The 25,235-nt window shown below is 36.6% G+C and overlaps 1 protein-coding gene across 10 annotated transcripts in view; it reads left to right on the forward strand.

Annotated features, from left to right (window-relative positions):
* Positions 1–23,820, forward strand: part of CDH18 (cadherin 18) — a 549,881-nt gene extending 526,061 nt beyond the window's left edge. For 9 of the 10 annotated variants that reach the window (XM_052781123.1, XM_052781150.1, XM_052781174.1 and 6 more), the window contains 4 exons: positions 4,541–4,662; positions 11,097–11,214; positions 20,973–21,224; positions 22,771–23,820. In XM_052781123.1, the coding sequence (XP_052637083.1) occupies positions 4,541–4,662; positions 11,097–11,214; positions 20,973–21,224; positions 22,771–23,273 (995 nt within the window). In that variant the 3' untranslated portion in view covers positions 23,274–23,820. The remainder of the gene's footprint in view (positions 1–4,540; positions 4,663–11,096; positions 11,215–20,972; positions 21,225–22,770) is intronic. The other variant, XM_052781183.1, reaches the window with a different exon arrangement.
* Positions 23,821–25,235: the final 1,415 nt, after the last annotated feature.

Genomic DNA, 25,235 nt, shown 5'->3' on the forward strand with positions numbered 1-25,235 from the left:
TCAGTGAAAAGTCAAATTTTGCTATAAGAAAAAATAAAACATTTTCTAGCCAACTTCAGGTAACAATATTTGAAAGTACCCACTACCTTAAAAAAGCAGAATAGAACATTATACTTACTACTAGATTCTGCATAATTTTCTCCTTGCCAGAAAATTTACTTTATTACATATATACCATCCTGAATTAAACCCAGCATTTTCTGAATATTACCTCTCTCACTTACATACTAGACATTCTTTCATCATTTTAGTTCTGTTTCTGTAGTATATTTTATCCTTCCTGGATCTATGTTTAGTCTTCTAATGTGTCAAAACTAATCATTATTAGAGAAGTGTGATGAGTGATTTCTAATTCTCTTTAAAAAAGTACCAGAATAGATAGTTGGTTGAACTTCCTAGGTATTGGCTTGCCTCATAAGGTCTTGAAAATATGTCAAAATGAGAAAAAAAAGTTGTTATGGTACTGATTAAGATCAATATTTAACATTGATGATGCATTCTAATCCTATGCTAGGTGAAGATTTTTGTTCTAGATCGTGAAAACATGTAAAATTACTCTATTTTTTTTGTAAAATCCTTCACTTTTAAAATAGTTCAGGCTGTCTCTGGGTTAAATTATTCACTCGTCTTTCATAACAATAATTGTTTAACTATACCAGTCTAACTTTAAAAAAAAAAAAAAGAAAAACAAGCAAAAAACCAAAACCACAAAAGACTGTTGATGTCAGGACTGTTATTCTGGATGTCATTCAGGTAGCATTTATTTTCATAAAGCCCATGGGAATTTGTTAAAATGACAAGGAAGTCTCAGAGAGCAGTAGCTGTATTAGCAAGCTTTCTTCTTAAATAGGGGTTTTAAAGTTTGCCCACAGAAATTAATGGAAGAGAAGATTCAAGACTTCAGACTGGCTGTTGATAGGGACTTCTGTAAGCTTGCAGAGGACTTGCTGGTGGAGGGGCTGATACTCAATGAGTTGATTCACTTTACTGATATTTAGTATTCTGGCAGAAGAACTACTTATTCCGGGAAAAGCCTCAAGCATAAGAAAGCAAGTCCCTAGCGTAGGTGAATCAGAGCAATATTTCTGCTTCAGTTACCCCTTAAAACAGAGAGCATTCACTTTGAAAAATCTACTCTTGAGGCATAATGCTAATAGGACACAGAATGGATCTGGCTGTTTTACAATGCGTAGGCCTGAAATACATGTCAGCACTGATTATCTTAAAACTGGAAATCTGCCAAACTGCTGCAAGAAATTTGTCTAATTAACAAAAATGTACTACTACAAGGACCATTATTAGAGTGGTTTGGAGATTGCAGGTGAGTTGTACACCTGAAAAAAATTGGAGTTTATATTTATTTTATTTAAAAAAAAAAAACAAACGTAAAAGAAAAAAGCTTGTAAGGTCCCTCTTAATTAATTCTCATTCTCTCTTCCCATTATAAATCACGCTATCGTCTTGCATGCACATCTGTGTAGTATACACAATCTGACAAACTTCAAGACTGTTTTGGTAAGAGGTGTTAATACTTTCCCTATTAGGATTTTGTAGTGAGTAGGCTGTCAACGTGGAAATTTGCCTGCAAATCTCAACGATCCCATGAGGTAACTGATTCCAGAAAGATAGTGATAATACCTTGTGCCTTAAGAACTCTTTTGAACTGGTAAGGTATTTATGAATTCTTTGTGCTGCAAAGCAGCTGCGGAACAAATAAAGGTAAACTCTCTGAATCTCCATTATATCTCAGTGAAAATAATGCTAGTTTAACAGACTAGTGTAAGACCACACTGGGTAATAGTGACAGGCATATAAGAGGACGCATTAAAGATGGGGCAAAGAGGCCTGATACACTGTACTAAAAAAAAAGTATTTACCTTTGTTTTTTGCCACACATTGGAATAAGAAGTTTGATTTTCCTTCCCCAGTAACTATTCCAAACATGCCAGACCTACAGAATGGTTCTCTATCTCTGGTACCCTCTGCCCTGTGCTCTTCCTGCTTTTTTGCTCCCTTCCTTTTAGATGTATTATGCCCCCTTATCGCTTTGAGGATGGCCCTGCTTTGAGCTGGGGACTGGACCATTGACCTCCAGAAGTCCCTTTCAACTAAGATTTTTCAGTGATCCCCTGATTATCTGATAATCACAACTTTTTTTTGCCTTCTGGCAAAAGCTTCTCCAGGATTTCTCTAGTATTAAAATCTTCCATTCCTTTACTGTAGTTTATGAATCCACTACCAAATGGATTTATTCATCCTTAACCCTTTACTGTCACCTCTGCCTACCATCTCCTTTCTGTGCTTTTGTGTGCTCTCTCTTTATCTGCTTTGTGTCCTTCCTTTAATTTATACCACTTTCTAGTCCACATACCTCACAAACTATGTTCGAGAGCCTCCTGAACAAAGCCTCAAGAACAAAGCTCCTTTGAGTCATAGATCATCTCTAGATCATCTATTGCTAGATATTATGTTCTGTAATTGTATTTACAGGATTTTTGCAATTGGATTGTCTGATGATATTGACAGAGGAAGTTACCTAAGTGTGTTTGTAAGTTGTATTTCAGTGAGCAATAAGAAATATTCAATCTCTAGTGCTTGTGCTGTTCTGCACAATCTCATGACCTACTTCCAGGGAAGGACGAAACATCTTTTTGTGTTAATACTCATACTGCAAAGGGTTTCCTGGAGAGATGATTGCTTCTTTCAGTAATAAGAGTAAAGGTAGATGAATGGTTCCTTTCTCCCAATTGCTTAGTGAACAGCCAAGTGTCATTCTTTCTCACCTTCACTTCATATATTCCTAGCATTTTAACATTCCTCAAAGTTTTCCATTAAAGTGTTTTCCAGATAGCAATGGAGAGCCTCAGTCTTGCATGAATATAATTGAGCACGCCTTCTTTTAGTCCCTTAGTTCAGCTGTTACAAAGATATTCATTTCAGTTTCAGGGTAAAACTGAAAATACCAACAGTCAAGGAAAATTTCAGCAAGAAAATGGAATTTGCAAGTCTATAAATGTCTTCTGAGTGTGTTCTTCTGACTGCTAATGCTAATGTTAATTGGGAATAGAGGTTCCTGTATTATATAAGTTAAATCTTCCTTTTCTGTTGACTTTTTTGGTCTCCTTTCTATTCCTGTTTTATGGGGATAATTAAGTTCCAAAAGTGAATTAAAATCATCAGGTGAACATAGACATATTAGTTAAAAAGGGGATGTGAAAAAACTGAAGAGAACTTCTAAACCCCAGGCTCTTTGACTAGTATCCCAGGTGAAAACAGAAGGATAAATCTCTCACTTTGTCAAAAGAAACTTCAACTTTCTCAAATATTCTTTAATTGGGAGGCTACGTTACTGGTGCCTTTGAAGCCAAATATGCGTCTAATCAATATTTTTCAGAATTCTGAGCAGAGGCCATTAAAGGTGTGACAAATCTAAGGCATTTTACAAATGACCCTTTTTGACAGAAACATGATGTGGATTAATTAAGATCAAAATAACCAAGGCAAATGAGGTTTAGACTACTAATGTTTCTCTCTTTTTTTCTTCTCATGAGAACACACAGGGACATGCACTTTTAAAATGTCAATCTGTAAGACCCTGTTCTTCCATCTTGTTGTCTTTGAAAGATTGACTTTGCTGTCTTTTACAGATAGTTTCATTTAATTGGTGAAAGTAAAATGAAGTTTGTCATCTAACCAATTGATACTTACAGAGACTTCAGAAGCTATATTTTAGCTGATTATAAGAAGTTTTAATATGTAATTCTTTCAACAAAATAAAATTTTCTTACTAAGAACAAGGGGATTATGGATCAAAAAAATGAGGTTTTTCTCCCATTTTATCAGGGAAAGTGTATTCTCAGTGAAAGGATTCTATTTATTGTGCTTTTTGAGGGTGAACTCTTTTTGAGGGTGAGCTTTCATGGAAGTATACATCATAGCCTAAGACACTGTTACTTAAACATTGTTTTCTTACTGATATGTCACTGCTAAAGCAAGACTCATTAACTACTTTGTGTAATAGCATAACTTGTGAGGAGGCTGAACTCAAGCTTGGGAAGGATTTATATGTGCCTATGCCTTCATGTTTTCTTATTATTTTGGTATTTTATCTCCTAAACTCTTTAAGGGACTGAGAAAAAGAAAAAGGTTGTAATATTTTTCGTATTAGATCTTATTCAACACTGTGATGACACTTTCACATTTATTACAAAGCAATTGATCATTTCTTAGCATACAGTGTGAGAATATGTGGTAACTCCAACAGCTTTCTCCCACTTCCATTCCAGAGTAACTTGCATTTTTATTGCTGTAACAGTGACTTAAGACTCATACCATACTTTCTACTCTTTTTTTTGGATTATTTTTCAAAACAGTTAATGAAGCACAGCAAACAACATCTTTTAGTATCTTGCGACCTAAATTTCTGCAGCTGTATCTAGTTCTCATCCAGTTATTTTGTTAAGAATCCATGTTTAAATTGAAGATGTCACAGAATATTGAGTATTTCAAAAGGCTTAATACCCCCTTGTGTATTTTGCAGACAATCCTGGGCTAGTGAGCCACGTTCCAGTTGGTATTAGAATCCTGGACATCAATGACAACCCTCCGGAGCTCGCCAGAGAGTATGATGTAGTCGTCTGTGAGAATGTAAAGCCTGGTCAGGTAACTCTGACAGTTATCTTTCTCGCAGTGAGAAAGAAGAATTACTTTATTTGTTAATGCCACTATGTAAGAAGTTTGATTTGGGGAACACGCCATAATTCTTTCTGATTTCATTTTCGTATTTCACATTTGATTCTACTTCTTAACTATATTAGGCGGAAGGGAGAAGATTTGGGAATTTGTTCAATATGATCTTTCTTGTTGCTGAAAAAAATACCCAAACTGTCTTCAGTAAAGACAGGCAAAACTTTAATCTTGTCAGGTAGGTGATGGAATTTGACAGGCCGCTATCCTGAACAAAATGGATGAAGCAGATTTAGCATCTGTCATCTAAGTAAGTGCCACATGGTAGCAAGGTTTCAAATACAGCTCAGTGAAATGGCTGGGTAACATGGCTGCCATCCTCACTTTTTGCATGTTGATTGCCCTTGTCTGTGCAGAGTCATTATGGAAAAGATGTTAAAGGGTTTTTCACAGCTATGAGCGTGGGGAGGGTCAGAACTGAGACTGAATAGCTGAATCCCATTCCAGCCACTGCTCCTGTGATCGATGCACTTCATTGCAGTCCGTGGTTTGACAATTTTACCAAGTGCCTTTGCTTTTCTGCATAGATTGAGCTTTTACCCAGCACTCTATACTGGTTTTGTGTTATTACACAGGTTGCAAGTTGCAATTGTGAGGTCATATATTTCCTGAGGAATATATTACTAGTAATAACAGTTTTCTCATCAAATCTTTAAAAGCGCACATAAAGCGTACATAAATGCGTAATGGCATAGTTCTATTTTTAACGTTAAGACTATAACAATGCTGTACTTCATCAGACTATAGGCTAACTAAAGTTACCTTGACTCTAACAGTGGCCGAAAGCTGACACTTAAAGAGCAGTGTAAGAACGTTGGCAAGCATGTATGATACTTACCCCATGTATTTCCTTGGTGTCAGATCATTTGCAGATCATTTCCTGATCCAAATACGGTTTCTGTGTTTTTAATAATCCTTTAATAACCAACTCATATGAATCTGTCTAGTTTTTCCTACAACAAACATAAACTTTTGATATCTTCTACCTCATGCAGCAAGGAATTTTACAGTTTAATTGCATGTTTGTGGAAGACCTACCACCTTCTTTTTTTTTTTTCTTTTTTAATCTTCCCATGCTGCCTTCAATCGATATTTACCAGTTCGTGTGTTGAGAGAGCGAGCGAGCGAGCTAGCACAGTTGATCCCTATTTATTATCTCTATGCCATTCATAAATCTCTAGCACATTGCCCCTCAGCCGTCTCTTGTCCAGACTGAAGAGTCCTACTTAACTTGGACAAGCTGTGATAAAGCCCTTCTAGACTTTTGATCATTCATCTTGTCCTCCTCTAAACTTTCTCCAGTTCCTCTCTATTCACCTTGAGATGGGGAATCAAGAGTCAAGATGCAGGTATGCAGTGGTTTATAATTCTTATCATAGTTTATGCTTCACAGTATATGATGATCTCTGCTTTGTTCTCTATTCCTTTCCTAGCAATTTCTAACAGTGGCTTTGCTTTTTAACCACTAGTAAGCATTGAATGCAAAAAACTGCTTGCTGTAACACTGATACCATTAGAAGTAATGGTCAGCTCAGAGATCATCATCATGTATGTGAAGTTAAGACTTTATGTCTATGTATAACGAATTTCACGTGTCTTTGTATTGCCTGGCTACTGAGTATTGGAAGGTCTTTAATGTCAGCCCTTTCTCTTTTCTTCCTTGAAGAACTCAGTATCGTTAAGTAGATTTGGTGGGCTGATTATTCATACTCTTTATAAGACATTTATTATTACACTGACCAACAAGTGGCCCAGCATAAATCTGTGTGGAACAGGAAATCTTAGTGACTTCCTCTCCTTGTGGAATAGCCAATTTACAGAAAAGACCCTATTTCCTGTCTTTTGAGTAATTATTTGTGCAAGGACCTTCCCTCTTATCCCATGAGTGCCTAGTTTTCTTCAGTGCTGTTACTGAGACACCTCACTCAAAGTCTTTGATAATCTAAGTAGGTCTGTCTATCAACTGAATCTCTGTTATTAACATGCTTATTAAAGTAGAAATAATGTTCTGAAAACCTCAAATAAAGCCAAATATAGAAAAATTAGAACTTGTAAAAGACTAATTTAAAAAAAAAGAAGATAAAATCTCTTAAGCGTTAATTGCAATTGCATTCAACATATTCTGATACTTTTAAAATTATATAATTTAACAGTAATTGTTAAATTTTTGTAATTAATAATAAGCTAAAGCATGCAGTGAAGCTAGCTCAGAAATGCTCTGTTTGCTGGGAGTGTTGTTGGTGGTAAGTAGCTGATGTTTCTTACTAGCAAAGTTTTAACTCTCCAATAGTAGCTTTGCAAATGGAAATTTATGAGATGTTTAAAGGATAAAATAAGTTTTACTATAACAGCATTTGCTCCTGATTTGGGTCAGTGCTGTATTTCTTTCTGAGCTACTGTTGCAAGCATGAATGACTCCTGACCTCTGCAGCATTGCAGTTTAACACCCAAGATTAATGCTACCATGAAGGACTCTACGACCAGTAGTTTAATATGAAAGGCTGGATCAGCATGCTGTTGTATTCTTAAACTAACAGGACTCCATTACGTACATGACATGAACTAGTTTTTATTTGCGTTGCACAAGGCTTCAGAAAAGATTGTGATACCATTGCACTGTACAAAAAGCAAAAACAAAACACAAAAGTGCCTGGCTCTTACTCAGAAGATCTTACTGTCTGGTTTAAGCAAGGAAATGACAGTGTTCAACAAATATTAAGGAGGGACAAATAAACAAGGATTACAGAACAAGACAAGTGTTCCATATGCTAAAAAGTGTGCCCAGCTGGATGGTTCTGAATCACTGAGAAGGCAGTATTTACTCTGAGTTATCCATGATCTTGTGAGAATGATTCATAAGATTTATCACTAAAGAAGAAATCCTGTCACGTACTGCCGGGTACTTCTGCTTGGCTAGTGCTTTGAGGTTGGGCTTCAGCCCTGCACTGCCCTGTAATAGTCCTCGTTTCTTTCCTCAGCACATCTATTTTGAATTTATTATGTGCAAAATAAACTAACCAATAGTTTGTCATTGGAAGACTTTTTTTGTTTGCTTGTTTAGTTTCAGAAGAGGCTTCTATGGAAAGAAATCACACTATCATTTAATTGCACAGCCTCTGTCTCCTGCTTCTTTTTCCCTCCACAGTTCAATTTATTTACTTTAAAAAAAAAAAGCCAATAAAATTTAAGGACTTAAGTGCTTAAATGAACCCCCTAAGGCATGTCAAACAGAAAATGCTTGTGAGAAGATGATCATTTCCACACTGAAGCGACACCTTTACTCCCTTAGCAGTCACCTTGTTGAGAAGATAAACTAAAGTAAGTATCTCCAACAGCTTCCAGGTGAAGCCTGATAGATATTAAATATTAAAGTAGATAAAGCAGCTGTGATTTGATCTCAGATGGTATCCAGTCTTGGAGAACTCCGACTTCTAGAAATATACTGATTTTGTGAATGATTGTGAAACTTAGCCAATGTAGGAAAATGAAATTTTGCAATCTTCCACAATGTGTATTCACAAATGAATTTTTCCTCTGCTTCAAATGCAACTTGTTTTATTATTTTTAAGACAATGGGAGCAAATAGCAATGTAAAAGAAAGTTTAAATGCTTTGTTCTGGAAAGTGAAGAGTGAAGCATTGACAGTTTTCTGAATGTTTCCAAGTTCAGTGTTTGTCCTGGCAGAGTGTGAACCTATTGAAATATCTGACTAGATCTGCTAGTCATATTTGCTATAGCTCTCCAAAGATAACATTTTTTCTGTGTGCTTTTCAGAGGAACAATAGAAAAAGTTGTGATAGTAGTGAAATGTCATTTCCCTGACACTATCCATCACTGTAAATTAACACACAGGTGTGTGTACTTGCACATGCACACACACAAACAACTTTTTCAGAATCAGGGTGTATAAATATTGTGCTGCTAGCATGAGCTACCTCACCCTGGATGCTGTTATTTCTAACAGCCAAAGGAAATCAATGTAGCTGGCAAGGAACACCTCTGATGTAAGTTTGTCATGTGTATATTTACCTGTTTATTGATTCAGTTCTGAAAAGGATCTGAGTAGAATTTAGTACCTGCTCTCTATCCTCTTCAATTAGTTCTCCTCCGTTCTTGAAATTCTTTCTTTCTCTCCAGCTCTTGCCTTTAAAAAAAATAGCATAACCCATCATTTTCATCGCTTCAGTGCTATCAACTGAGCTCTACAGCAGCTGAGGTTCTGTGTCTACATTTTTATTTTAATCAGCTTTGGTAAGGTGCATGTTAACATCTGCTAATAGGCCATTAATTAGTTGACCTATTAATTAGAAAAGGGTTAACAGCACATTCGGGTGTCAAGAGGACACACACTTTTGTTCCTCACCTCTGAATGAATGTCCTAGGAATCTTTTATGTTTAAAAACAGTTCTGTCAAAAATATTTTGACCTGTCCTATTACACATACAATGTCTATTTTCCACATGGAAAAGCATGATTTCTATACCATTTGCTGCTATACTTTTTACATACATTGGTGAATTCAGGGGATACTTGAACTTCCATGTGTGAAAGCAGGGAATGTAGACAGTATATTTTGTTGAGTTTTAAAATTAGTCTTAAAAACAAATAAATTTTATACTAGTCTTGAGGCACTGAGGCCTTGATCAAAGGTATTTTTGTTGCAAAATGGCATGTTCTTGAAGCAAGATTCTGTAAAATGTCACTGAACGTTTTATGTAAGAGAGGGCAACAGGACGAAAGTTTATCTACTAGTCTGTCAAATAAAAGCTGAAGGTGCATGGCAAAATGACTTATTATATCACTGATAAACAGCACTGAGGATTTACAAACAAGGACATTAGTAAATTCATATCTTTTTTTTAAGGTCTTACCTGAATTGTTTACAGCTATGTATGGTATTTAACAGTGTTTTTAGTATTTGAGTAATAACAGAAACTGATTCTCTTGAAAATATTCTTCCATCAACTGTTTCTTTTGTCTCGCTTTGCCTCATAACATTTCAACATTATTAACTAAATATATCTAGCTAAGATAATCTTATATTTCAGTTTTTACATGGTAGTTGTTTCAATAACAGATACACCACCTTTGCAAAATTCAATAGTGAACAATTAGCTTCTGCCAAACTTTTTCACTGATATTGCCATGACTTTGGTAAACTGCATGATTATAGATGTTTTAGACTGATCTTATTCTGCTACAGTTCAGCAGACTTTTAAAATATTCTTAGCAATTTTCATCAGTATTGTTAATTGTCTCAGGTCTGTATAGTCAATATAATGTACTATATTGTATATAGTCAATGGAATAAGCATTGTACTCTATTGGCTTTAAAATGTATTTGTTTTGCTTCTCTTATGTGAATGGAGGTAGAGAACTGTGTGCTGTCTTTTAGTTTTAAAACAGACCAAACCACTTGAGCCCGCGCTGTTTATGCTTCAGGTTCAGTCCAGACAGACTATAGCTGAACACGGAACAGAAAAGTCCTCATGAAAAGAGCACTTTCCCTCCTCCTTTTACGTTTCCCTCAGGATATCTATCAGCTCTGTGCAGCAGTCTGTGTGGGCTTCACTGCCTATATCACAAGAACAACTTTTATTAAATTCTACTTTAGCACTTGAGCTTCCAGACCCAGCATGAAAATGAAAGCAGAGGTAGAAATATTGCTTGGTCACACATTCCAAAAGCTTAGCTCAGTTTTAGTTGAAAGTAAATTTTAAAAACCACCAGAGCTTTCGAAGGCAAATGTCCTACCTTTCAAAAATACTTCCCGCATACATGGTTGCTATGTCTAATTCTGTTCCTTTCGAGCGGACCAAACTAAAACCAGGAGTGGCTGCTGTTCTTCCTGTTCTGTTCTCCGGCAGTTTAAAACTGATTCTTAAAAGGAATTTTAAACAGAGAGCTGGTATTATATACCTGCCATTTTTTTCCTAGCCAATATTGAAGTGCATCTAATTACTGGGATGGCAAGCAGATGATGCTCCACATAGACCATCCTGGTTCAGCCTGAATTTTGTCTCCATAAAAACAGATGTTTAAGTAAACGATAATTCTGAAACTCGCCAGGATGCAATGCAGATGGTGAAAATCTCTGTACCAGGTCCTCACCATATCAGAGTGTCAGAAAGTATAGATGCTTTAGATGCTTTTATCTAGCTCTGAAGTGTGGTTCCTAAAATATTTCATGCTAGAGGAATCAAGCTAATGGCCCAGTCATTTCATCGGTTGACTTTAGCAGCAGTCAAGTAGAAAATTAAAATAGGCTAAGTTTGAGCATCCTGCTGAGGTCAGGTACTCTTTGGGCCAAGTTAAAATTTCAACACATTCACTGTTGATTTTTATTTCAGGTAATTCAGACTATCACTGCAACTGACAAAGATAACTCTGCAAATGGGGCAAGATTCCATTTTTCCCTTGATGAAGGGCTTTCTTTGAATCCCAACTTTACTCTAAGGGACAATGAAGGTAAATCAAACACATAAATCTCAAAGAAATGGGTCTCTCTTTGGTCTGGGATGTCTCATTGGACAGAACAATTTCCATGTGTTTCCTGACAGAGGGGAAAATCTGTAATCTGTCATCACTGAACTGGCTGATATCAAGGACATGGTGTATACAACGTATTGCAAACTATGAATAATCAGATACTGCATTTTATTTTTATATTCCATTTTATTTTAGCATTTATACTTCATACATTCAGGAATGTTTTTAAAAAGTGGATCAATGAAAAAGATGTTGGCAATTTAGTCTATTTCTAGGTGAATAGCACTGAGTGGGTACTGTCAAGGTTATTGCCGGTTAATTGTTTAAAGGAGAAAATAAGAATTTAAGGGGCATAGAAAGTTGAATTCATGCTTACTTTTACATATATGATACCAAGAGCAGGTCCTTCAGTGCTTCCTTGATGATAATCTGTTGCTTCATGCCCTTCCTAACAAAGTGTGCCTAAAAAGTACAATCAGAAATTCATAGCAGATAGGCCCAGAAGGAAAAGGGCCTTCAGAGTCACCCAGCCAGGTGTTTCTGAACACTTCATGAATCAAAGAACCATACAGCCTTTCCAAAAAGACCCCAAATCAGCCTTAATATTGGTTGAGTATTGCCTCATGGTTTCCATTTTACAACCTGATGAAAATGAAAGTAAACTTTAAATGCTTGTCTGTAGCTTTCCTCTTGAGCTTTTGTGTATGTGTGTATTATGTGGTTTTGTTTGTACGCGTGTGGGGGGGTGGCTTTATTTTACAGTTATATTTTTGCAGTAGTGCCATGGAACACCTGAGATCTTACAGGTCACTACTCATCTGTAATGACTGAGAAGCATTAACTTCATCATTGGTACATATGGTACATACAGTGATGTTTAAACCATTCTTTACAGATATTTTTTTATCTGCTTGTAAAACCTTTCAGGGAAAGAGACTGCATAATCTTCCTAAAGAATCTGTTCTAATGTTTAGCTATAATTACAGCAGAAAAAAAAAATCAAGTCACGCAATTTGTTCGAGCTAGATTCATGGCCCTCATATTCTGGTTCCAAAAGAGATCAATACAATATCTATCAATATTAAAAAGATAATGATATTTGAAGGACTAATTCATAAATTAAAAATATTCCTTAAGTAATGATTCCAGCCTTTAACAGATTAGTATATCAATTCCACTCAGATCATGATGGAGCATTATAGCAAAAGCCAGAGGGTTGTTCCTGAAATAAAGGAAGTGTACTGTTGTGTATTTCTGTATTTGAGTTTAAGATTCAAATAAACTGAGTATTGGACTGTGATCTCATGTGGGAGACCATGGCCATGTTCATTTCAGTGCAAGATACTTACATCAAGACATGCTTTTGAATAACTATTAAAATTGTGGTTCATGATGAAGTAGATGTTTTATGGTTTTGAACATATTTTAATCAGGATCTGTATTAGATGTGTTTATTACCAGTGGAAAATACTGTGTTATACTTTAAGGACTGCATGTCAGCATAAGTTATTTACCTACACAGATTTATAAGACGGTGAGAACTTCTCATAAATCTCTAATGGGGCAGTGTCACGCTTTAGATATAAGTATGCAGCAGTAAGTACTTGCTGCTTTCTTATTACCTCCCCAAGAGCGGTGAGCAATAACTTCACCAACAGCAGAAGGCAGCGTTTGGACTACCCTAAGTTGGATTTGGCAGGGGAAAGTAGGGGAAGGAACTGGAAAAGGTGTCCTTTAAGGTAAAGGCCTGTTGTCCATTATGTTTTTATTTTACCTAAGGAGATACAAAAAGTAAGTATGCACTTCGTGTAGTGTCTCGCATAAAACTTCTATACATAGAGACTCCAGAAATGCAATTTCCAATTTGCCCATATAATTCAAACAATGAAAGTTTAACTAAAATCATCACAAGAAATTTATCTTAAAGACAAAAGCATTGTCACTATAAATACTGCCCTTTATTGGGACCTTTTCTTTGTGATACAATCTATATGTAAAATATCAGTGAAACATGTATAAAGTGCATTCAAAATATCCAGTTATCTAGATTACAACTTTCCTATTTATCATCTATTCCTATTCAGAAATAGAATTTCTATTGCTTTCTATTCTAGGAAATAGCTGAGAGATGGTAGGCAGAAGAGGCTTTTCTTATGTCTGTGACAAGTTTGCACTTTTGAAAACTCATGTTTTCGAGCATCAGCTGTTAAAAAGAATCAGTGCTCAACACAAGATAGCTGCTATTTTTACCTCTGGATTTAATAATTCTATAAAGGCTGGCATTCTTGGGGGGTTTTATTTGTTTGTTTGTTATGTTATGTTTTTTAAAGAAAAAAACTACAACAGTTGCCTTAAGAGAGTTTTCAGTAATGTTTTGCAGAACGATAAAACCCCAAATCTCAATGTCACATTGAAAGGGCTAGTCAGTGGTAGCTGTATCTGTCACTGCAAAGCTATATTTCTCTTGCAGGCATCTTTGGATCCAGTCATCCTCTCCTTCTATTTCTTCATGACAAAGGTTTCATTTCACAAAAATCTCAATAGATGTTTTCTTCCTTTGTTTTCATAACACAGAATAAGAGAATTCTGCTCTTTGAGCCCAAATACATTATTGCATGAATGTTCCCCTACTCCATTATCATCAGCAGAGCTACAAGATCAAAAGACTACAGCAGTGAATTGGACCTTTAAATATTAACACTTATATCTATTCACTTTGACTGAAATCTAGAGGACCTGCACAAGCATAAGATTTCATAGTTTGTCCCTACCTACCTGTATAGACTGCAGCAATATACAGTCTCAGCATGTGTGTGATTCAGGTCAATAATATTCTATGGCTTCAGAAGAGGAAATAGATATTAAAGTGTCAGTCCAGATAATTAATCATATGACCAGTTAAACTTTTATTTCTTGGGCCTGAACTTGTGCCTTTACTCAGTAACAATCCACAGTGTTAAAGCTCCAGCCTTTGAATATGCACCCTCATAAGGCAGAGCTTAAAACCCTCAGGGAAATGTAGGTCAGGAGACAGCCACAGGGCTATACGGAATATGCAGTCCAGCAGAACCTAAGAGTTGCTTGGATCACCTTCTGGATTCTGTTGGTGTTTACAGTTTTCATTTTAAAGAAAAAAACAGAAAAGACAGAATATTACACCTTTTTCCCTACTGACTGGCTTCTGAAGCTACAGTAGATTCTTTGTTGCTATTTGACTTTTTTTTATATACTGACAAAGTACTAATCAGAGAGAAAAAAGGCTTAAGAGTATGAACAAGCAGACAGCCAACAAAATGATGCAGTATCTGTACACATGTAAGCAAGACAGAACAAGAGCTGCAATAGAATTTCTTTGCTATACAAAGAAAACACATTATGTTGTAATAATTTCCTGCAATTCTAGAAAGCAAACCTAGGGAAGATGCCTTTTTGTTTGTTTGGGAATTGTACTTATGAAGGCTTTTTAATGAAAGCAGGGCTGTTTACAGTTTATTCTGTCTAGAATAACGTTGCAATTTCTATGAAAACCTGAGCAGCCAAATACCTTTTTAATCTGGAGGTGCTTTTATGTTGCAGTTCAGATGCTACATAACTCAGTTCATTGTTGTCTGTGTTCTTCTCACTTTGTTTTTTTAGGATGTTATCATAAATAATTTTTTAATGTTTTTTTCACTTGTATGTAATAGCTCAAATTTACACTTTTTGCCTAATCAGAAATACCTGCTTTTGGATGTCCCATTAAAAATTTGCCAGGGCAATATGAAACTAAAACCACCTTCTGTTGGGGAATCAGAGGAAAGATGAAAGAACTTCCTCACAATAGAGCTGTTTCTAAGTACTGAATTTTAAAAATGTCCTTTTTTTATCCTGAAAGAATCATAATATTAATCCAGATGCTTAAAGAATGGTTGATATATTTGTCAAAATTTGTTAGTTTGATGGAAAACGCATGAGAGCATATGTCATTTTTATGATATCTCCAACTGTTAATATATAGATGCTCACATTTGCATAGTTTGTCCCTCTCTCTCTGAGGTTACAAAATACATTCCCTCTTTCTGCCTATTTTGTTATCTGTTAGAGACCTCTTTCAGAAGTTACACAGCACTTTTCAGGGAGCTGGCAAAAGATTGAACCCTCAGAGAACAGTTCACGTAGGTGCAAGAGAACATTTATGAATTTTATGCACTGTAAAGCACTTTTTTGCCGGTGATATTTTTTGTCACAAGATATACAGTCTACCATGGATGCTCCAGCGGGTATTGTAAATTTCCTGGACAGTAAGGGTTTGTGCAGAGACTCTGCACACTCACCCAACACTGCCGGTAAGATTTGTACATTCTCTTACTTTAATAAATTGAGACTGCTGACTTCTGAAAGTAGACAAAGTTTACCTTACTTTCAAGGAAGAACAACTCCCTAGAGAATGCTTAGCATTTGTTCTCCTTTTATTTCTTCAGGACAAAGGTTTCATTTCACAAAAATATTTGCAGTTTTATTTTTCCCCTCTGCCCACTTTTCTCAAAGATCTGGCCTTTTGAAAATTGCCCAGTGATGGAGAATATTCTGGAGTTGGAACAAAGGTAGGACATTTTTCTGATAGTACCCCTTTGGAGATTCCTTTTTCTTAGTGTTATGCCACAAGATATTTTAGTACCCACAGAAGCAGAGACCTGTTTTTCTATAGATCTGGAGCACAATGAGTTCAATTGCATCTATATAAAATGAAAGTTGTAATGTGTTCATTCACCCATGCCTATGATGCAAATTAACATTTTTCCTGTGTCACAGATCAAAAATGAGTAAAAAAAAGATCAGTTTTTCTTGGCATTGCTGTTATTTCGGCAGAGAGCAACCTCCAGAGAGTAATTCATCCCATCCCAGTGTGAATTCCCTTGCAGAAGTTTCTGTTTGTCTCTCTTCCCTGTTATGTGCAAAATTCTTATCTCCAACCATATCGCACAAGATGTCTGTAGCAGGCCAGTAAACTGACTTTAGGGCTTTAACATTGCAAATAAGCATGCCAGATACCAGACGATGTCTGAGTTGCACTAGTGCATCTGAAGTGGCATTAAAAAAGGTCAGGTTGAAACCCCCGCTTTGCAACCCAACGTGAGTGGGAAACAGCTACATAGTTCCTGCCTCCATTTACACTGAAGTGGCATGCTTGCTCTGGTTATGTAGTATTGCAAGTTACTACTGCCCTTCCATGAAATATCATCTTGTAAAGAAGACAAGTTGTAACTTGAGAGAAATGATATCTGAGAAAGTGCAAAGTTAGCATTGTACATGGTGACTGTAAGTGCAGCCCATAGAAGTGCTGTTACTGTAAATGAGTTGAATGCCTGAGCAGGTATTATCACTGAATCAACATATGAAAGTAAAAAAGGAATTCTTACACGAGTACAAAGGACAGAAAACTAGGACTAGCTACCATAGAGGGAGATGTTTTTCTTCCTCAGGCCTTTGAACATCTTCAATAATATTTTGATTTTAAAAAGTTGGATCTAAGATCGATCAGATAGGTAACAGTGCATACTGTATAGGTTAGGTTCTTCATGCATTTCTTTTCAGTACTGCTACCTGTTGGTGTTTCACAAACCAACCCATAAGCAAATAACTATGTTTCAGGCCCCAAAAGTTGCTTTTCATTTTTGCTACCCACTGAATTAGAAATTGGCAATAGCTTTTTGCCCATTGGCAATAGTTTGAAACCAGCACAAAAAAAAAAAAATATTTACAAGAGTTACCAGTAAAGAAGTGAAACAGAAATGGCTATCAATATAGTCCCACCTAAACAAATTAATTGCTCTAACTTCAGAAATATAAGAAATGGAAATCATTCCAGTATATTTTCTTTAGTTTTAATTAGTTATGACTTGTCGGAAATTTATAGAAGTTGAACTGCTGATATCAGCAGAGCTGAAAATTAAAACACGCCTTAAGCTAGAAACAGGTTTTTACTCTATTTTTTTATTTCCATTTCTCTGGTGTCTGCCTGTAATGTATAACGCGTCAAAGGAATTCTCAAATTGTGAATAATAAATGAGTATCCTCCAAAGTGCTGCAGTAGTCACCTTCCATGGTGTTATCATTGTATCTCAGCTTCCTTGATTTTCCTGTGCCCTCCTTTCTTCTCTGAGTTCAGAAGCTCAGCGTAAAAGGACAGAGATGATAGAAAGAGAAATATGATAACAGCCTTGTATACAGTGTGCAGTCTGGCTTAATAAACTACCACATCTTCAGAGTGTGAAGAGCTGCTGCCTTAGAACCATGCAGAATTTCCCATGTGTAGCCTCAAACCCACTTGAGATGAATCTTAAGTTCTAATTGCCATGTCTGCAAAGCACAGCCCAAATACGACAAAGTTTAGATCATGAAATGGGGCAATATGCACCACAAGGAATCAGATAAATCTTCTTTCCCTATGTTGGAGTTGTTAGTCCAGCCCTTAGCAATCAGCCCTTTCATCTCCAGCAAGTCCTGGTGCTTATTGTACTTCTCAGGGGTGAAGTTCACAGTTTAAATCTATTGAGATAAAAAGGTCTTTCCTTCCAGGCCTAGAAGAATCAGATTTGTAGTTCTCATCATCCTAGTGCTATTGCTGCTATCCTATACACTTGTCTTCCCTGTCTATCTGCTGTATCTGTTTTCAGGTATCAGAGGAATTTCTCAGTCCATGACCCCTCTCCTCCCTTGCAAACTAGCTTTGTTGATATAAGTTTTTATTTTATTTTTTTTCCCCTCAGTAAATGCTTTCCTAGGTCATCAGTGTCTGTCTTCATACTTGGCTGCCTGTAGCTTTTACAGTTTGTGGGATTTTTTTTCTTTCATGCTAAGATCCTTCTCTTAAAAGTTGCTGTCTTTCTAGCTCTTCTCTCAACAGGTCCTCCAATAGTTTTTGACAAGGAATGTAAACAAAACATGGAAACTCAGAACATCAGAATAGTGATCAGGATGCTGCAGTTGGTACTGCAATTTGGCTAAACTTTTATTATCTATTCATTTTGTCGGCATACTTTTACATACAATTGTCCTCCAGAGTAGCGCTCTGCCTAGAACATTAGAGACATCATTTCTGTATTATGCCAAAATCATTAGCTTTGATCATTTTCTACTATCCTTGATTCTCAGTGACTTTCGGAAACTCAGTTCTTAGACAGAGTTTCCTTCTCTGTAAAAATGTTAGAGATCTCATTTGTAAAATGTTCTAAAAGATTTAATGAGAAAGAATAGTACATGAGAGCTGAGTTGCTTTCCAGTATTTTATTTATATGTACACACAGGCATGCACTAAGAGTTACTATATATACCTCTGTAATAGTGAGAGTAATAGTATTAACACCTCCGATGATATTGGGAACAGAAAATTTCCATGCCAGTGCCCAAAAGATTATGATCATACTTTTTATTTCTGTTCAAATTTGTGAAATTGCATTGAAGGAAAAGCTTTGCATTGTTTCTTTGAGAATACTTATAATTGTGTATGATGTTACAGACTCTCCTGGGTATATGTCAAGTAACATTTGTTTCTACAGAAACCTAGTCATTACTCCAGAGAATACAAACAACATAAATTCACGATGGCAAATATTTGAAATTAAAAATTTGATTCTGGCTCCTTCTTTGCCTAAAATTGGTCTTATACTAATATTTAATTCTATGATGTTAATGATACAAGAAAAACAACTTAATGTTGAAAGAACAAATACAACATTAAAAGAAAAAATGTCTATTTTTTGATTTCTATTTATTTTGTGTGGTATAAAAATGTCAGTTCCTTGTTTGGCAAGACCTTCCACCCCAGAGAAGCATGGTTTAATTACAGCTCTTCTCAGATTTTTTTCCCTGTAACATTTGAATTGTCTAGTTTGTCCATTTTGTCATTTTGGTCTTTTCTTTTTATTTTTTTCACATTTTTTATTAATTGTCCTCACGATTTTTCCCCCATCTGTCCACAGTTATCCTTACAGCATACATGCTTACGTCTCAATGCTCTTTCCAGAACATCTTTGCCAATAGTCTCTGTGCTTAAATCCTGCCATTACTGCTAGATTCCTGCTCAGGAATCTTCAGTTTTTCTTCATTATATTTGGTCTCTGATGCTTTTCTTTTCAGCCTGCCTTTTCATTGCTGCTTCTGTAGCTATATGGTGATGCTGGATCATTCACTCTTTCTAGATGTATGCCAGAGGATGGAAGGAGGCGGTTTTGCTTTCCTGCTCAGATTTGAACACTGGGCCTTCTTCGGGTATAGGCCCAGGAAGATTCACATGGACAAAATTTTGTAGGATTTTCTTACTTATATGGACAAGGTAGCTGAACTGAAGCATCTGGGGCTTGTAGACACCATAACAGAAATAAAGTAGCACGTTAAGCAGAAATGAAAGACTGTTCTTACTATTGGTAATAACATGTGCTGTCACCTTTTGGATTTAGCAGTATAAGATCTGAAAATTTTTTCTTTTGGAATGAGACACATGACAGTTGTTAATGCTTAGCTCATGGATATAGTGTCACTTACTACCAATAGGGAATTACATTTCAAGCTGAGTCCTTGAACATATCCTTAGGTTTTTAAGGTATTATCTCTGGATAACTTTGTTGTGTGATTGTCATCTTCTCATTTGTTGTAACTTGAAATATAATTGTCCTTAGAACTGTCACATCTTTGAAATTGCTTTCTCTTTCTGTTGATAAGTACATGTGCTAAAAAGTGCAAATGGGAGTGTTGCACTTCTCTAGTGACTTCAGTGGGATTTCTAGGTGACCACTCAGACTTTAGTTTATCGTGGCAGTATTGGTGCTGAGGGAAAAAATTATTTAAATTTTACACATACGAAAATAAGATATAACTATATATTATCATAGCATTTCTTTCCCTGCACTCTCTTTATGCCCCTTAATTTCTTGGACTTAAAGGGATATGGGTGACAGCTTACTATCTTCATTAGTGCCTATAAATGCTCTTGCAGTGTGTGTGTAATAAGCATTAGTATTCTCATTGACTGTAATACATGCCAGATGGACCTGTAGGTAACATAATAGTGACAAAATCTTACATCACTATCTCCCCTGTGCTTACTCTACCTTTATCCTATACCAGTTTAGAACATGTAATGTCTGTTCTTTTCCCCTTCTTTTCCCTTCCATTCCTCCATCCCTCTTCCCTTCCCTTCTTCCTCCTGACCTCTCCACAGCATGAGTCTTCGGCCACTGTCCTTTCAGATGTTTTCTGAAAGCTCACTTGATCTATAAAACCTGTCACAAACAGTAGAAAATGAAAGTCTTATTTTAACTTTCACTAAAGACCTTTTAACATTCTTCTGAGAATTAAGAGGAATTTATGTTGTGGATGAATTCCACAACAGATATTCTCAGAATTCTAAGTATTCACATTTACAGATGTCCATGTAGCACCAACAGCATGACATGGGATTAAAACACTTGCAAACTGGGCCCAAAATGTTTGTCAAAGTCCATTTAGACTCCAAGAAAAGTACATGAGCTTCACTAATTGTATTTATGTAATGCTAATTACTTTCCCCTGCCTCCTCTTTTTCCTCCATTGGCCACAGATGCTTCCTGACAAATTTTAATTCTAGATTGGGCATTTTCACAGATAAGGACTGTCTAGTTTTAAGATGCCCCATGCTTCTACTCGCCAGGAGACAGAGAGTCAGTAACATTTTTCATTTTTTGCTTCATTAAAATGGTATTTTGATTTCGATATTGTAGATAATACAGCCAGTATCCTCACAAGACGAAGGAGATACAGTCGAACCACTCAAGATATCTATTACCTCCCCGTTTTGATTTCTGATGGTGGAGTGCCCCCTCTCAGCAGCAGCAGTACTCTCACAATTCGGGTTTGTGCATGTGAGAGAGATGGACGAGTGAGAACCTGCCATGCTGAAGCTTTCCTCTCCTCCGCTGGCTTGAGCACCGGAGCTTTAATCGCAATCCTGCTCTGTGTTGTCATTCTTCTTGGTAAGCCATTTTCGCTATTAAGTAATCCTGTCCTTCCACTGGCTCTCTGAATGTGACAGGACAGAAATTTTTAATATGATACGTTTTTGAACCAGAGGCTGCCTGGTAGTAGGAAGTAATTAGAAACACATAGCTGTGATTAGAGGGGAAAGGTTTAGCTAAAATTAATAGGGAGAAATGCCTTTAAAGTACATTCATGAATATCTAGAATCCACTAGAAATTATTTTTCAGAGGTTATCAAGTAATTAGCACTGCAGATCTTTTTTCTGTAAATTGGAAAGATTTCAAAAAGCCACTGACTCTAATTCCATGCCTAGAACAGTGTGAAAAATGATAGAAAAGAGATGAGGAAAGCTTTTTGAAATGCATTACACTGTAAGAAGCACCATTAGCACTGTAGAAAAGCCATTTCTTAATTACCTTTGTGGGATAAGCTGGTAGCAATGCACAACATAATCCACAGGGGCAAGGGACATATGAGACTATAAGATGACTCCATTAGATAAATGCCATCGCAAGTGCGTTTTCTCCTGACCTTTTTTTTTTTTTTTGCCCAGGCCAATTCGAATATTACCCATTAGTTAATATTCTTTTATTTTTTTTCTGGCAGAGGCATAACTTGCTAGGCGCATGCCTCTGTACTACTTATGTGCCTTTCTGAAGTCTTTAGAGTCGGCAAGAAATAATGGGAATTGCAGCATGACGCACATAGGAGATTTTGAGGCTTTTTTTCCAAAGGCTCTACATTTTCTAAAGACTACTTTCCTCACAGCTTACTTCAGAACTTCCTTGTCAGAAAGCTGTTTTAAAATGTATAGTAGTACATGTAGTTTATAATCTTGTATTTTATCATACAAGATTGAATATTCATAAGAGAAAAAATAAACCTTTTACATTTTAATTCAATATATATGCTAAATATTGGGTTTAATGAAGCACTGAAAGCCCTTAATAATGTTTCTGAAAAATGTCAGCCTTAGTTACTCATTTCTCATTTAAGTGAAAGAATGTTATCCCCTTTTATGTCCTTCATGAGATCCATAATAATCTGACTAGTGGATTTCATTATTGGCTCAAGAAACATCAGCAATCCCCACAAAGAAAATACACAGTAGAAGAGTGCGAGTGCTCTTTACTGACCCTTTGGAAGACCAGGGGGTACTGGAAGTTTGTAGTTTCAGTACAGCATTGTTAATTTTCCCCTTAATTGTGTGGTCTCAGCCTGTTGCATTTTGACATGTTGCTGTGTCAAAACACAGCTGTATGGATTTAATGGGTGCTTTCCAGGCATATGGTAATCTATCTTGAGGTAACACCTTACACAGCAAAGGTATTGCTCACTTAGGAATATAAGTATGTTCTTCTCCAGATTGGACAGGTTTGGTGACGCTTTGTTACGGACATGTGCCTGATGTAATGATCCCAAATACCAGTATTAGCCTGAAAATATTACACCTCTTTATTCATGACTTAGTATCTGCTGTTTCTTTAGCATATATCTACTTACTTCAGATGTAAACTTTAAACCTACTCTAATATCTGCAGTTTTCTCTTTAGCAATCGTGGTCCTTTTCATCACCCTAAGACGTAGCAAGAAGGAGCCCTTGATCATTTCAGAAGAAGACGTCCGGGAAAATGTTGTGACATATGATGATGAAGGCGGTGGAGAAGAAGACACAGAAGCATTTGACATCACAGCACTGCGGAATCCATCAGCTGCTGAGGAGCTAAAATACCGGAGGGATGTTCGTCCTGAAGTGAAGCCTTTGCCCAGACATCATCCGTCCTCAAGCCTTGACAGTATAGACGTTCAGGAGTTCATTAAACAAAGACTGGCAGAGGCTGATCTGGACCCCAGCGTGCCCCCGTATGACTCCCTACAGACATATGCCTATGAGGGTCATAGATCAGAAGCTGGATCTATCAGCTCTCTGGATTCAGCCACAACACACTCTGACCAGGATTATAATTACCTTGGAGACTGGGGACCTGAGTTCAAGAAGCTAGCTGAACTCTATGGGGAAGTAGAATCAGAAAGAACAACTTAGTGGTAATTCCCAGAACAGAGAAGTTCCTAAACAACTGGAGATAAAATGACAGCAACGGTAACAAAAAATGAATACAGTACTTGGAACTGAGCAAGTTGTATGCAGTTACTGTAGAACAAGTGCCCTTTTCATATTTGAAACTGGGTTCTCCAATTGGAAGAAAGTTAAATTTTGAAAAATACAGAAAGCAGAAGCTATTGTCCCTTGTGTATATTTTTTAATTGCTCAATAAAGTCCGTGGTACCGTATCTGTAACAATACCTAAAGTAAAGCCAAGCAATGACATTTTTATTGCAATATGCTTAACATCTCCAAGCTACAGTAAGTTTATGGTCGTGCCTGTTTAGGAAGACAGCTAACGGAGGAGCAAATGTCTTGCAGGTGGTTGTGATGTTGCATTTCTAGCTGTGCTCTAGGCCTTGTGATCCCAATGTGAGGTAGCCAATGGGGTTTACTATCAGTGTGAGAAGTGCTAACAGTCTGTTTCCTTTACAGAAGGGATAAGCCACACCTGTCCTCTTAAATAAATGGTCCTTTGATGATTTAATCTTATTGAATTAGCAGGTTGCATTGAGATGATGTCATTTCATTATGTCCTTCATAATCTTTTCATCCATAACCAGCTAACAGAAGGAGGGCATCGTTAGCTGTTAGCTCAAACATGGCTCTAGCCCATAACCCCAGACCTGCTCTGCTACTGTGTGCTAGAGGACCTGTTGTTTCCAGTGTCTTGCTTTTTCTTTTTGTCTTTTCACAGGAGCATCATTCATTTAAATGGAATGGGTCCAAAGTACTCTTTATGCAGCAAAGCAGATGAAGCGTAGGCTCTTTCAATAAAAACAACAATGGCAGCACCATTAAACTACGCAGTTGTTTGGTTCACTGTGCTTCACTTCTGTCAATAGATGAAGCTTTTCAAGTCTTTTGCTGGTCTGAGTCCAGGAGCTACAACAGTCAGTGTAAAACACAGAGTTCTTAATCATAATGTCTCTCTATTTCTGTGTTCGACTAAAAGCAAAATAGAGCTGCTGGTAAGACATTGGGATAGTGAAAATTGAAACAAAGAGAATAAGATGATGCTTTTTTTCTTTTTAGTTCAATCTACTGATACTTAAATTCTCTTAGAGTAATTTCCATCTAAGCAGAGCAAGCTTTTTTCTCCCTATTTCAAGCATCATGGGAACAGGAACATCTTAAGTCAGTGGAGGAAGAAAAAATTAAAATGTACCATTATTGTGATTCCTATGGATTAAATAAATTGATTTCTTATGTTAGTAACTTTTTAGCTAAACAGTTCTGCTTAACGCTGCAGGCTGCTTAACACCTAATCCAGCAGATTCTTATGTTTTCCTTTGTTTTGTTTGAAACTTTAACCTTTTGTTTGTCTTTCTTGTGATAATACTATGAGAGTACCAGGAGCTCATAATATCCTGTGAAAGATTATGACCTATAAGGCTCACCGTCTACTACAGTCTTCTGCTTTTAAGAAAACTGTAGCTCCACTTAGGGAAGTGGACTTCTTGCAATATGCATTTGATAGGGAAACTGCCCAGAGCAGAAGCTGTGTACTGTTTTTTTACTCTCTGGGCTGGTGTGGAGAGCGATACAGATCTGTACACTCCACTAGATTTCCTCCCTATACATTTTAGTGCCACTTACCTTCAGCTTAGTAGAGAAGGGTCTGTATTTATTGCTGACCTACTGTGGGCCACACAGGTAAAGCAGACTATTCAGCCTTCCCTTCTTTACTGTATGGTTGGGTAGGTCCAAGACATGACTGAAACTTCTGATCAGTTCTACTTTGAGGATTTTTTTTTTTTTTTTAAATTAACTCCTTCCTGAGATATAGTTGACTGCAAATTAGCAAGTAGCTTTGTAAGAAACTTTTCAAACTCTAAAAAGTATTAGTTGCACTGTAGTTCCAGAATTGGTTTTTACTACACTGTTCTGTCTGCAACTTGA

Source organism: Harpia harpyja, chromosome 1, assembly GCF_026419915.1.
Source record: "Harpia harpyja isolate bHarHar1 chromosome 1, bHarHar1 primary haplotype, whole genome shotgun sequence".
In the NCBI taxonomy this organism is placed as follows: Eukaryota; Metazoa; Chordata; class Aves; order Accipitriformes; family Accipitridae; genus Harpia; species Harpia harpyja.